General features: G+C 29.8%; 4 protein-coding genes across 4 annotated transcripts; 1 reads left to right on the forward strand and 3 right to left on the reverse strand.

Annotated features, from left to right (window-relative positions):
• Positions 1-452: 452 nt before the first annotated feature.
• On the reverse strand, positions 453-3,270 carry LOC137932139 (transducin beta-like protein 3). The gene is made up of 2 exons (XM_068775718.1): positions 3,145-3,270; positions 453-2,811 (listed from the first exon to the last, which is right to left on the reverse strand). Exons 1-2 carry the CDS (start codon positions 3,165-3,167, stop codon positions 453-455), a joined length of 2,382 nt encoding a protein of 793 aa, XP_068631819.1. The 5' UTR covers positions 3,168-3,270.
• Positions 3,271-3,834: 564 nt separating this feature from the next.
• On the forward strand, positions 3,835-4,923 carry LOC137931974 (transmembrane protein 186). Its single transcript, XM_068775494.1, has 2 exons — positions 3,835-4,121; positions 4,491-4,923. The coding sequence occupies exons 1-2, from the start codon at positions 3,878-3,880 to the stop codon at positions 4,784-4,786; spliced, it is 540 nt and encodes a 179-aa protein (XP_068631595.1). The 5' UTR covers positions 3,835-3,877; the 3' UTR covers positions 4,787-4,923.
• Mkk4 (MAP kinase kinase 4) lies at positions 4,856-10,602 on the reverse strand. Its single transcript, XM_068775493.1, has 8 exons — positions 10,386-10,602; positions 10,102-10,294; positions 9,711-9,863; positions 8,735-8,879; positions 8,487-8,656; positions 7,633-7,762; positions 6,795-7,015; positions 4,856-6,172 (listed from the first exon to the last, which is right to left on the reverse strand). The coding sequence occupies exons 1-8, from the start codon at positions 10,417-10,419 to the stop codon at positions 5,989-5,991; spliced, it is 1,230 nt and encodes a 409-aa protein (XP_068631594.1). The 5' UTR covers positions 10,420-10,602; the 3' UTR covers positions 4,856-5,988.
• Positions 10,603-11,980: 1,378 nt separating this feature from the next.
• Polr1F (RNA polymerase I subunit F) lies at positions 11,981-14,686 on the reverse strand. Its single transcript, XM_068775996.1, has 4 exons — positions 14,262-14,686; positions 13,790-13,981; positions 12,740-12,892; positions 11,981-12,427 (listed from the first exon to the last, which is right to left on the reverse strand). Exons 1-4 carry the CDS (start codon positions 14,438-14,440, stop codon positions 12,067-12,069), a joined length of 885 nt encoding a protein of 294 aa, XP_068632097.1. The 5' UTR covers positions 14,441-14,686; the 3' UTR covers positions 11,981-12,066.
• Between the last annotated feature and the right edge of the window lie 569 nt (positions 14,687-15,255).

Below are 15,255 nucleotides of genomic sequence, written 5' to 3' on the forward strand. Positions count from 1 at the left end.
AGAGTCTGCTGGAAGATCCTGAGGAGTTGAGGTGACTAGATTAAAGCTGAACCCGAAGCAAAATTAGCGTCATGTCGCATAGTTAAGAAAATCAGTTTATTGTGACAACAATAACTGCATGAGTTCGATGTTAGTATCAGTGGTATCAGTATCTCTTTTAAATGACATCCCACAAACGGATCGTCATAGAGATTAGGACGACCACGTTTGACTTTGTTAAACTAGTTATAGAAACGACCGAGGCTGCTACGAAAATCGTAAGAAATCATAAGACGATAATTTTTACTTGTTAAATTCTAAATCACTTAGTGAAAACAAATGTAATAATGTTACATGAATAAATGAAGGAGTTTTTTAAATTCAAGGTTTTAATTTGGTTTGTTCAAAAAACTTTCAGTGTAGTATCTTAACAAATTACAGATAAAAGAAAAAAATCAATTATTTTTTAAAATTTAATTTTTGATAGCATGTGGTTGCATACAATTAACAGCGTAAGTAATAAAATTGAGGTCTTGGAATAAATTTGATAATCTCTCGAAGTGACGTTCTGTATATGGTAGCGCTCCTTCAAGGAAGCTATTTAAATTAGGTACTTTTAGATTTCCAGATATAATCTCAGGCGTTAATATGTTAAATACTATTTGAGCAGCATAACAATTTTTATTATTTGTATTCCACTCTACTGCAAATTTTAGGAGAGTTTCCTTTTGGGTGTGATTTATTTCTTTTACTGTTTCATAAACTTTATTACTTCCATGTTTTAAAACTTCATTTATTATTTTAAGAACATGCATAGGTCTATCCATTCGTAACGCCAGTTTAAGTGCTTTGACTAATTTCTTGTCATGTAACAAATTCTGCAACTCTTGTTCTTGTAATATCAATTCTTCCCTTTCTTTTGCAATTTTTTCTCGACGCTCCAGAGTAACATCTTTTAGTTTGACTAATTTAGAATCAGAACCCCCTGTTATAATAATAGTTTCATTTTTATTAAGAGCCATTGACCATACTTTTCCATCATGATGATCTAAAGACATTTTGCATTCAGAGGTTTTTATATTCCAAAGTTTTAATAGACCATCTGCACCACTGGATATTATTTGCTGACCTTTAGTTAAAAATTCAATTTTTAATACCGAACTTTCATGTCCCTCAAATGTTTTGAGACAGCTTAAATCTGCTATGGACCAAAGTTTAATTGTGCAGTCAGCAGAAGATGTAAGAACTACTTGATCAACTGGTGAAAATCTTATGCACCATATTCCTCTTCTATGTCCTTTTAAGACTCCTAATAAAGTTAAATCTTCTGTCCATAACTTGGCTGTTTTATCTTGTGATGCCGTAGCAATTATTTTGTCATTTGGTGATACAGCAACACAATTTATATCCATTTGATGGGCTAATTCTGTATAAGTTGATTTTATTTTTTGATCAGATACATTAAAATCTTTGGGAACAGTCCACACTTTTAAACAATTATCTTGACTTACAGACGCAAAAAAGTTATCAGATGTTTGTGCTGTAAACACAGATCCTACAGATGCAGTATGTCGAGATCCAATTCCTAAACACTTTATTTCATTATTTAAATCATGAAGCCATATTCTTACTGTGTTGTCTTTGCCGGATGACACAAACATCTCTGGTCTCGTAGGGAAACATGCAAGAGATAGTACAATATCAGTGTGACCTTTAACAATTTTGCAATTGAGATTATCTATTTCATAATGCTTCAGATCTCTACTGTTGGTGGCTACAATAAAATTTGTTTCGTCTTTTCCAATGAATATGATATCTAATATTTCGTCTGTAAATCCAATCATTTGTTTCAAACATGTAAAAGTTTCTAAATCATGTATGATAATATTATGGTCTGCGGTGACTACAGATATCATATTCCTTGCCTCATTAAACAGTAAATGAACAATGGCTAAACCACCTTCTTCTGAAGCTGAGGAAACTAAACTATTATTTTGTTCAAACATTAGACGACTTGTTTGTAAATTCCATACCTTAACAACTCCTTTTTCACCAGCACATGCAACATAAATACCCTCCATTTCCAATTTCTTCTTAAAGTTTGGAATTTTAAATGATGAAGGTAACAAAAAAGCTGTCTCAATGCTTTCATATACTGGCAGAACTTTAAGAGGTTTACCTTCATTTATTTTCCAAAGAATGAGAACCCTGTCTCTACCCGAACTAACCATATGTTCACCATCTGGTGTAAAAAGTAAAGATGTTACTTTACTGAAATGTCCAGAGTATAATGAAAGTTCTTTTCCAGATTTAGAATTCCATGATCTTATTTTTGTATCATCAGCTGCCCCAAAAATCGTATGCTTGGAAGTGTCTGGGTGATACTTGACAATTGTGAAAACTCCTAAGGCCCCATGAAGACTACTTATACAAGTATAGTGATTGAGGTCCCACAATCTTATATTACCATCTGAACCTCCAGATGCAATATTGGTATCAGTAGGATCAAATGCTAACCTCGCCACTGCTCCTTTATGACCACTTCTCCAAACTTTTTGTTGTTGACCTGTGGTACTATTCCATAATTTCATTAGACCACTTTTATGTGCAGTCACCATAACCTGGTTATTATGAGAAAGCTTAAATGAGTAAATCTGATCTGTTTCATCCTTATCTTCTTGTGACTCGCCTATTGATAAAACATTGGAAAGTGTATTAACATCAATAACTTTGATTACATCTTCACATTGACAGAAAAATTTGCTTCCATCAGAAGACCACTGTATATTGCCACCAGTGTAGAATGCAGTATATTCATTAGTTTTTTCATATCTGTAAAAAACAATTATTGGTAACTTACAAACTTTATTTTATACTGTAATTTAAGCCTATGACATGACTATGATATTACACATATATATATACTGCATAAATTTTTTTAAATATTAATCAACTCTTGGTTTTATATTCACATGAAGTTTTCATATACGTAATATATCTTTAACGTAAAGAACTTATCTGATATGTTTAACCTGTAATTTTACTTTGATTATAGTAGCTAATCTAAATTAGTATCACTATATGATATATTTTTGGAAAGCAAAAGTTAAAAGAGATTTTAATTGAAAACCTAGGACGAAGTTACAATAAATATATTATACTTACAATTCCTTCAGTAGATTTGCCATAACGTCATTTATTTTTTTTTATGTACAATCACTCCCGAATCTTAAAAAAATATTGTATTTTTTTGTTTTATTTGACATAAAATGATTTACGGGCTCACGTGGATCAAAAAGTCATAATTGATTTGACATAACACTGACATCCAATCTTTGTTTATTACTATAGAAGAAAACTTTTCATCAGTATCAAAAGGTAAATGCCGTCCCCCCAGAATATCGCTTCCAAATCTTTCCATGTTCCATTAAAAATTATGAAAGTTTTAAATAACATAATTTTTATTTAAATAAAATGGCTTTGAAATGTTAATAGAAAACATAACACTATTGTCTCTAAATCTGTACTTATTACAACGTTACTCTATTCTGGAAGTTTAAGTTCAATAATTCAAATATAAACTTTTTAATTGCTCAATTATTTAACTTTTTTTAAATATTTTGAATATATATTTCGAATCAAGCAATTGGAGGACATATTAATGTTTTTTTATTTATTTGTCAGCTTCAATAATTTGAAACTAGCTACGAAACTAACAAGATACTGTATAAAAAATAAATAGACGATTTATTTTTAATCTCTGAAAAAATAATAATAGACCGTGCGATCAAAATTGCTCAGTCCTTTGATAATAAAAAATGAGCTGTCAAAAACAGCTGAGTAGTATTTAAAAATACGAGGTTCTTATATTTCGAGCACTCTTAACTTATATTTTAAGATGATTAAATCAAGAATAGTAAATTACATTGCTAGAAACCTTTCATCGGTAAAAAATAATGGAATTTCTAGAGATATTTCATTTGAAACTGTATATTCTTTACCGCTAATTAAGTACATAGCCACGATAAATAGACTTAAAGTGTACCATTTTATTGGTACTGGTATAGCTTTACCGACCTGCAGTTTACTAGAAATATTTAACGCAGTTCCAAATAATTCCTTCCTCACTGCATCATATATAGGCAAGTTATAATAAAAAAAGGCTAATTGACTAAAAATTAACCAAAACAATTTAAAGGAACTTTTTTTTTTACTGCCACCATTGTTCTAGAGAAAATCCTGATAGATTCTATTAGCACAATTATGATCCTCAGCATGACTTGCTATGCTAACCATAAAATTATAATCATTTGAAAGTAAAAAAAAATCAATAAGCTGTAACATTAGAATTATAAGTAGTAATTTTAAAGTTTTTTACTTATTTTGATAATGACCTAATGAACCATATATTGAAGAAACAGTGTTTTTATATGAATAAATTGAAACAAATTCATATCCAATTTTCTTTGTAATTACTAAACTTTGTGTTAAACATAGTTTTTTTTTATCAGGTGTAACCGGAGCCATTGTTCTTTCATTAGCAAGTTTCCCGTTACGAAATACGATAGGGTTTTTGTATGTAAGTGAAGACAACAAGTTTATCAAAATATCTTCAGTGGATTATTGGGGAAGACGAAAAGATAAAATTATTAATTCCAATGACTGGATACCTATGTTTGATTTGTCTCCAAAAGTGATGGATGGTATTTATCGCACCCCTCAACTTTCAGATGGAACAAAATATAAATTGTTTGTCAGATTTGGTAAAATTGTGAATGGTACCAAAATGGCACAAGTTTTAGAATAAAGCAATTAATAAACAAAAAGGAAGGAAAAAAAACAACAGTAGAATATTAATGCATCATGTCATTCTGTTTATTTAATATTACACTGACGTGAACTTTCTTTTAATATAAGAAATTTTGATTAAATATAATTGTTATTGATCAGGTGTTTAATTTGTGTAAAATATTTGAGTGTATTGCTGCCATATAAAATGGTTGCTTTTATAATTATTTTACTTAACAATAATTATTATCCATCTGTATATACAAATTTATTACAAAATTACACCTATATATGAGACCTAAAGGGCCAAAATTTGTGTTCTCAGTCAGCCAAAATATTATTACAAGCCTTTCACATATTAAAAATTTATTTTACATTTGCAAATATTTTATTCACAAGACTCCCATTATTTTTTTACAATAAATCCAATGTTTTAATTTACTGTCATAAAAATTTTCTTTATAATAATATTAGCATGTTATTACTAAGAATGTCAGAAGGCATTAAAAGGACTACTATGAAATAAATATATAATAGGTATTAACAATGTGATAAAAATAAATTATATAAATCAAGTTTACAGATAATTCATGTCAATAAAGTAACAATAAATATTATTGGACACATGATCTATAGATTGAAAAAATATAAAAGCAAAGTTTTTATTGAAATAAACGTTTTAGGTTTTACAAAAACATTCCAATATCATTTTTTTAATAAATAAGATCTACACATAAAGTTCAGGAGCATAAAAAACTTTTCAAACGTAAAGCCATAAAAAATATTTTAATTTTTTTTATAGATAACAAAACTATTCAATACATTGTATTAAAACCATAGAAGAGATTACAAAATTTTCCTACTTGTTCTAGCATATATATTACGCTATATAATCTCATATATAAAAAAACTAAAACATTTTCATGATTTCATTGATTCAAGGAAAGCCAATATGAAAATACAGTAAAACCTAAATTTATAATTTTCAAAGTGCAACTAGCATAGAGTGAAGAGAAGGTTGTAAAACATAGTTTACAATTTTATTTGTACGGCCAAAGCTTAAGAGAGATATTAGGGTCTCTATTAGCCCAGTGATTGTTGAAGTATTCATAATTTGTGGGAAATATTTGGTGAGGTCCTATGAGTTGAGGTTATATCAAACTATTAAAAAGATAGTAGCTATAGAAGTACTTTCTAGCTACGCCGTTATAAGGTAGACATTTAATCAATCCATGCCTGTGCTGGTTGATCAGTGGTGAATGGGCTGACACCATTCCTTTCCATTGCATCAAGCACTTCACACACATAGGCCGCTACATCAGCCCGACTTTGCTCTATACCTCTGATGAAGGGATGTTCCAGTAGTCTGTTATATTTGGGTCTCTGAGTTTCTTCTTTTATAAGGCTGAAATTAAAAGTATTTTATGTTCTTTCAACAGTTTCTGGACTCTACTATGCTATGACATCAAATAGTTGAATAAAAAAGGTACATGAAATTTTTTATTCAACTCTGTGATGTCTTGGAATATTTACATGCATGGAAAATTAACCTCTTTACAAAGAGAGGATATGAACTGTAATCCACAATATTTTCCTTATATTGATTGGACACAACAACATCCTTATCTGCACCCGTTTTCTGTTATTATTATCAAAATATTATTATTTAATAAGTCTTTCATTAACATTATGCAATTATTAAAAAAAAATTTCACCCAAAACACCTTTTCTATAGCAGTAATTAAATATATATAATATTTACTAATATAGAAAGTTGCATTGTAAATTATTACCTACAAAATGACTTAAAAGCAATCAGGTTAATGTAACAATTGCTTCGGTGATTACATCACAAATAAGTGCATTAAGGCTCATTATGATTCTACTTCCCACAAATGATCACCTTTCCTTTAAACAAGTGATCACTATAATAATTCAAAAAAGGCAAGTATCATTCAAGGTCAGACAAAAATAATATTCCATCGGCACAAAATTATATCACACAAATAAGCTTTAATTATATTTACCAAGTATTGACAAAGTGAACAAAGTTGTTGGAGAATGTATTGTTTTTGTTAGTGAGGCGCGGCGGGTCGCCTTGTACGACTTGCTGAAGCTGCTCAAACACGGATCCCCATCGTGGGTATGGAAATGCTCCAGTTGCCACTTCCATTAACGTTATACCAAGAGACCAAACATCTGAACGCACATCATAGCCTCTTGCTCGACCTGGGTCAATCCGTTCAGGCTAAAAGTGAATATTGGATTTCATAATTACCAAGGTTTATCATAATTTATCCATTTATTACATTTTAATGGATCATATTAAAGAGAAATAATTAAATGTTGAATGCACTAAATAAAATTAAAATATTGAATACTCAAGTTTTTAACTTTAACTTTGTGCACATGTAAAATATTATGTTTTAAAGTGATATGAAGAACTATTATTGGTTTGATTGAATAAGAAGGATTAAAAAAATAATTGTTAAAATAGGGAACACTTATATTTTTTGGGCATCAAGATTCCTTACTAAAAATCAGATAAAATTACCAAGTGTGGGCTTAAAATTGGGTGCATAAAAAATTTTCACTATACAGTGTATATGTAATAAAACATTTAATAATCATCATCATTTCTGCCAAAGGACGCTCTCTGCTGGACATAGTGCTACCCCATAATTTTTTTAATAGAACCCCTTGATAGTGACCTGCATATCCAGCGTCTTCCCACAAACTTACACAGTTATCAGGTTTTGTGGTTGGACGTCCTACACTGCACCAGAACCAAAATTAATTTATTCCCAAAGAAGAGGGAGGGTAGGAAAGGAGGGAGGGAGAGTATAAATATTAAAAAGTACTTACTGCCATATAAGGTCTGCAACCTGCATCACGAGTTCGTGCTATTGAGTCAACCAGCTTACCAGATATGCCAAAATCACATAATTTTATATTACCTCTTCTGTCTAGCAAAATATTTGAAGGTTTAACATCCCTAAGAACAAAAGATTTGTGATATTATAAAGTGACAGTAACAGTTTGTTTACTTGGTAATAGTTTCACATCTAATATTTTCTTCTTTAGTGACCAAGTGGCATTTGTAGATACCGCGGGTTAGTGGGGGTATGATGGAGAAGGTGTCTAACCTAAAATCTTTATTAATGTAGCAAAGCTTGAGGTTTTCTTGTGGAGGCTCAGCTTGGGCTATTACATATTGCAATATCACTGGATTGGGTGACCTCCAGATTGCTTAGGCATGTGCTCCAAGAAGTGACAAGGCTCAAGTGGCCTATAAGGAGACCTTAGGTTGGGATGTTACTTGTTGATAATACCAATTTAGCATTTTAAGTCAAAAGCGCTCAGGACGACTAAACCATACATTGGTCAGTTGCTATTACCTGGATAATGTTACTACCACTTTGGAAAGCATTAGGCCTGGGAGAAAGAGGCAGAAGAAACTCAAGCAATGCTTCTATCTAGAATATTCAGGGTTTTGGTCCAGGTCTCCATTATACATGAAACATGTTTCTTAAAATACATAGGTCTATTTCAGATAATTTTATAAAATGTAAGCCCCACGGCACCTTTATTATTGAGTACAGAGTCCAGACTAAATGATAACCCTATAATAGTAAACTCATGCCTATGGGTTTTAATACTTTATCAGTTTTTATATTTAATGAGTGATAAGAAGTTAAATGAATCAAATTTATACTTACCGATGTATAATTTTTAATTTCTCTTTTAAATAATTTAAAGCTTTGACTGTAGCAAGAGTTATTTTCGCTAAAATATTTTCAGGTATTCGAGTCTGCATCCGTTCACAAATAAATTTGTAAAATTTGTCTAATGAAGTGTCCATTAACTCCATGCAAATCCAGCAATCACCCTGAAAAATAAAGAAACAGAGTAAGTTATAAGCTTTCACTATTTTACAATTTTAAACAACTTTCTAAAATGTACTTACTTCCTTAAAGAGAGCTCCATAGAACTGTACAATATATGGGCATTCATTACTCTTCATAACTACTTCAAGATCCATGAGCAATTGCTTTTGCTCTTTTTCATCCACTGTAGAACGAATACGTTTCACAGCCATCACCCTGTTAGTTCTATAAGCGTAATACTCTCTAGTGAATTGTATATTATATATATCATCAGATATGTATATGCAGTTAACAATAATATAATAAGCAGAGATTGATAGTTTTAATTTATGATTTGATACATACTTTTTATGAATTATAATGATAACCATTGTTCACTGACTCTGTTGAGTAAATTATAATAATAAATTATCTCTTTAGGTGTTCCAACAGTACAAATATTACATCTTTATTACAAAAATTATAATAATTTTATTTTGAATGTACAAATGATATTAATAAATTATGTGATAAATTAAATTTTGGCAGAAAGAAAATGGTTCCAACAATAATATAAAGATTAAGATCTTAGTAGCAACATAAAAAAACACTAAAATTAAAAACTTTACACTTACATTCAAAAGACAGAAATTTATTTTATAGCATAAAATATTGGGAGAAGAAACTTTGTAATATATATATTGTAGGCTGATAAATTGCTATATGTTGATGTTATTTTATAATGTAGTTTTTTTTTACCATTTAATGTCTTTTATTTCATAGTAAAACAGAATTGGACTTAATTATAAGATAATGAAATATGAGAAACATGCTTAAATATGAAAAACTTAAATTTTATGTTACCAATTTCAAATATATTTCTATTTTTCAAGAAAAGAAACTATTGTATTAATCCATTTACTAATGAATATTATTAAAAATTTGTATGTATGTATTAATACTAATAAACTCAACTAATTAATAAAAATAAAATATAATAACAAAATTTTATTTTCAGCTTTGATATCATACTGTTTCATTTTATTCCTAAAATAAAATTTTATAATAAAAACTTACTTTCTATGAACCATTTTATTTACAGCTCCAAATGCACCTCTCCCTATTTCACCAAGATCTTGGAGATCATCTGCAGTAAAATCATAGATTTCTGTAGCTGATAGTTGCAACTTGCCTGATGATTGCATACTTGGGTAAATTCTACATCTGTCTCTGGAAATACAAACACATGAAATTACTAACATTCCTTTCATGGTCTTTAAAAATTCGTTATTTTTAACTAGTAAGAAATAAGTTGACACTAACTGGGAAATAAATTGAAACAACCATAAATTACAAAATGATATCAAGAAATGAGTTTGATATCTCTAAAAATAACTGAATAATCTTCATAACTTTTCTTCTTCGATGTAAACTCATAATATTTTGATAGGTAACTCATTGGAATTACCTAGTATTGTCAGGTAACACATCTCTGATTGTACGTGCAGGAACCCTCACTTTTTGTCCTGCAGGATTAGAACAGAAGGGCATGAATGCTGCGCCATCACCAGAAGGGCCTCCAAGTTGTAAGTCTAACATTTTTCGTTTTTCTGTACTAAACAAATTTAAATCTGGTTTTGGCATATTTGGTCGACTAGGGCCTGCAAAACATATGAATTAAATTTGATTTTTCACATATATTTAATTTATAGAGGTAGCTAATAACAACATCATAATTTGATCTAGGTTTACCTTGACTTGACGATACTTCGCCATTCTTCGACATTTTTAACTTACGCAGCAAAACAATTAATACTTATTTCCGAAGGTCCCTGTTTTAAGTATTTACTTCAGAATTCGCCATTGGAAGTTAAATTCTAATGTTTGTCTCGTTTTCACAATACATCGTAGTATGTTTTGACTAAATATTGCATCGCAGGTGCCCAATAATCCACAACACGATTGAGTACAGTACACACGGTGAATTTTGACATTTTGCTCAGTATGTTACTATTTAAATAAATTGGCATTTTTTTTTAAATTTATAACATTTTTTGCAGTTCAAAAATTGTCTTCGTTTTTAATATTATTTAAATAGTCTATCATTTTAGCGATGCTTTAACAAAACAAGTTAAAAAATTATGACTTAATTCTGTATCCAAAATATTTTTGTCTCCCCTGATTTGATAACGAAGATAAGGTGTAATATTGGCTTCTTTAATCCTAACTTTTTATGGTGAGCGAAAGAGGGATAAAATTCGTTGTATAAATCGCTGGCCATAGTTTATTGTTCTTTATTAACATCATGAGATTTACACATTGCAGCAGTTTGTCCAGCAGTGTGTAAATCTCAACCCTCCTTAAACAATATTATATATATTATTTAAATAATGATAACATCAATCTAAAACTGAAGTATTTCTCAAACCGTTTATTTACCCGATTTTCTATTACGTTCGTTGTGATAGTAACCGAACTTGACATAGCTCAGCGCTTAAACAACCGAAACCTCTTCGTAGTATTTAAACTGGAGAGCCTCGAGTCATTATATTTTGGGTTATCAGATTTGAAGGTCACCTATACAACGTAACAGAATATCAGATTTTGATAACCTAGGCGCGTTTGCTTTGAGTGACCAATGGCTGACGTCCAAAATTCACTTAACTTTTCGTCTCTCTTTCGTCGGTTGCCCGAGAGACGAAAAGTACAAGATCTATAATCAAAGAGCATGTTTGTAGTAAAAAAAAATATTATGAATTTAAAAAAGTGTGTAAGTGGTAGATAAAGGGTCCAGCCTGTTCGAGACTACGTTTAATGATATGTTGCTATGAAACCTGTGACCGACGGAGCTATAACAGCCCCATAAGTTTAACAACATTGACATCTAACAAATCTAGAGAGTACAGAAAAAAGTGGAAAAGTTTGTATATGGACTAGATAATATATCCCTACACTTTGGACAAGTGAGGAGAATAAAAAAATAATAGTCCATAGACTACTCATACAACTATCATTCTGTTATGTTGCACTAATATAAGGTGATGCAAATGTAATATCTTAATGTGAAGATCCCTTAATTTTTATAAATGGCGATCATCAAATGTCACTGTCCTATGACATTTACGGCTTAGATATATAAATATACTCCATCGCCTGTTGACAAATAATTCCTTATAAATCTAATCTTATTAAGGCACTTCGCTTTACGTTACATTACTTTTGTGCCACCTATTATTATTTTCAAGACATGCATGACAAACTAAAATTATGAAATAAAAATGAGCAATAATTTTTAATATCCTTGGATTTAATATTTTTTACAAATATACATTAGATATAGTCTGGCATTGTAAATTAAATTGTTTAAATAAACTATGAAAAAAAAATCCTCTATATGTATATATAATATTTTCTAAATCATTCCTTCAAATAGTTACATTCTTTTAAGTTTTTTTGATACTTTTGTACTTGTTTCAATTTGTCTTGTATTTTCAGCCTGTTTATTTATCTTCTTAATTTTATTTTTTTCGGCAACATTACTTTCTGCTTCATCATGTTGACTATTATTAATTTCTTTGTAAGTATCATTCAATGAAATATTTTTGCTTTTGTTGACTTTCTGTTTTGATGGTTTTGTTTTAATCTGTACTGATGTCTGAGGATGTCCATCATCAATATGTTTCTCTGCCTGATTAGGTTTAGTTTTATTGAAATCTACATAGGAAACTTCAATTGGCTTGGGCTTTAAAGATTTCGATTCAATGACATCTTCTTCATTAGCATTTTCCAACCAACTGTAATAAAAGTAGTAAATATAAGGTTTGGATTATATTAGGTGCAGTTTTAAGTTAAAGTTGTTTGCATAAGTTAAGCCTTTGCTTAGGAATTAAACAAATATTACTTTAAATTATACATGACATGGAAAGTTTTAAATTGTTTACATGTATTATTTTTTTCCATGAAATTGGCTTTAATCCATGTACAATAATAAAAAGGTGTTGTCTGTATTAGCACAAAGGATGACATTAACATTGTTACTATAATTTACATTGATACATACAGTGAAATATTTAATTTTAAATTAAAAAACATGGTATATTCTTTACCTTTCATCAAATTCCCCTCTAATATAGGGCAATGCCCCATAAAGGTCTAACACAACAATACGAAAAACAACTTCTTGGCCTTCCTGGATATTGCTTCCTATCCATTTATTGCCTGGCTCTTCTGTTGGTCTTGGTATTACTACATTAAAAACCCTAAAACAAAAAGAGTATTATTATAATTTAACGAATAACAAATTTTGAAAGGTAAGTATCAAAAAGTCTTTTTAGTCTTCAAGAAAGTCAGGCCTCTGTACTAAATGCTTTTAAAAATAGGCTAGGTAAGGTGTTGATCAGTTTGACTTACAGGAGTGCTCTCCCCAACGACACTCAAAGGATTGAAGAAACAGTATACCCAACTCATACAGGTGTACCACATAACATCCAAGTGTCACGTGAGAATGGGCAGAATTAGTAGAAGTAGAAATATAAATCCTTGCTTAGGCTTTAGGACAGACAAAACTGTAAAACACCCACAAGGCTAACAGCATTAAAAATTAACCAGAACTAGAGAGTATACAACATTCTTGCAGACCCTGATTTACAAGTTAGCCACCCATGGATTCAAAGAAATTTGCCACCCCTTTCATAATAATGAATAAACATTTAATGTATTAAAAAACTTCTAATTGAACTTTTCATAATTTTAAATAGTGTATAAATACTGAATGAAAATAAAAATTCTGCATAAAATACTCCCATTAATGAATAATTTTGTTAATGGAAATTTTAACTAACTTCAAAATTTGGCACCTTCGACCTATGTGGATTATGCCCATATTTGGACTACAAATGTATCAGATATACAGCTGCTAGTGTACTTGCCAAATGTATAAATAAATACTTAAATTAATCTAAATAAAATAAATCTGTCTAGTAATACATATATATAATATAATCTATAATACATCCATTTTAAAAATATGAAGGGAATGAGTTCTAGTATCAATTTTTAATGTCTTGCCAGTGTGGTTCTCTAAAAGTAAAGTTGTTAAACCATTCATTTATAACATTTTTTTCTGTATTAGAACATGCACAAAATACATTGTTTACCTGTGAACCAGTATCCCTAAATGAGTTGTGCTCTTTTTGTTGACTACACCCCTTAAAGTAGCACCAATACAAGGTTGAAATACAAAATAGTCAGCTTGCACTTGAAAATGGATATCGGCATTATCATTTCTTATTGCCCCAACATTTTGAAGAATTCGTAAATTCTTATAGCTCATTATAATCCCTTGAAATCTGTGAATTAATGAAGTATATAGATAATTAAACTATATTTAATATATTTTCTCATGGAAAGGATCACAAAATCTGACATATTGTTTGTGTATTAAACTGAATAAATGAAATTAATAGTTACAAACGCTTAGGCAACATATACTTATGTACATGTATAAATCTAAATCTTAATTAATAACATAAATCTTGGTTTTTACAACAAGGAAGTACAATTTAACATCTTAAGAGTATAGGCGGGAAATTGTCAATTAACAGAAAAAATATTTGTATAGTTACTTACTCTTTGTCATATTTTCCTATTTTATAATCGAGTAGTTTTTTAATAGACTCTTTAAGATTACCTAAACACCAGGGCTGTAAAGCTAAGTTTTGCGTAACTTTCTTTTCTACAACACAAGAGTTTTTGTCATTGGCTAATTTTCTCAATTCTTTTAAGTCAAATTTTATAATAGTAGACATCTTAAACGTTAATTTAACAAAATCTCATAATAAAAATGCATGTTTACAAGTGTCAATGTAACAGCATCATGCGTCAGACATTTGTTTCGTTACTTTGGTTATGTTATACTTTGTTTATGTTGTTTTATGTTGTTTCGTGTTCGGCCATGATTCAACAGAGAGAACCATAGACAATTCTGAATACCAGAAAACTCATAACTTATCGCATTAGTTACTCATAACAAAATAAGGAAGGATTTACTGAGATATCGTAAGCGATTGGAATAGTAGAGGCATCACATTAGAATTTGCACTTTTGTCTCAATTCCAATGAAGCTGTAAATATATACGTAGCTGTAAATATATACGTATATATACATAGTTATACATGAAACACCTAATAAAAACTTTACAAAAGTGGCAAAATGACATTCTACAACAACTTTTATATAATTTTAGAATTTTTGTTTCTTCGGCAGATCACTTTAAAAAAAAAGAAGAAACAATCGCCTATTATGTATATTCAGCTCTACCGACAGTTTTACATACACTCTACGTAAATAAAAAGGAAACGAGAAAACTAAAACAAGATTTTGTATTACATAAGAAATATAATGAATATTTTGTATTATGCACTAATTGGCAGTGAATCCGAAATAACAGAATTTTTGGACTTTATTACGGAAAGAGTGAAATTGTAATTTGCACACTTTCCAAAAAAGTAATTGCATGTATAACAACCAAATTTTTGTTATTGTTGACAGTTTTCACTTATTTATGGAAGGTAAATATTACCGTGTAAAATTAATTCATTCCTACAGTTTCACAAAAGCTTG

This window comes from Battus philenor, unplaced genomic scaffold, assembly GCF_028537555.1.
Source record: "Battus philenor isolate CCGP_79_NKW_IND1 unplaced genomic scaffold, ilBatPhil1.0.hap1 SCAF_9, whole genome shotgun sequence".
Taxonomy (NCBI): Eukaryota; Metazoa; Arthropoda; class Insecta; order Lepidoptera; family Papilionidae; genus Battus; species Battus philenor.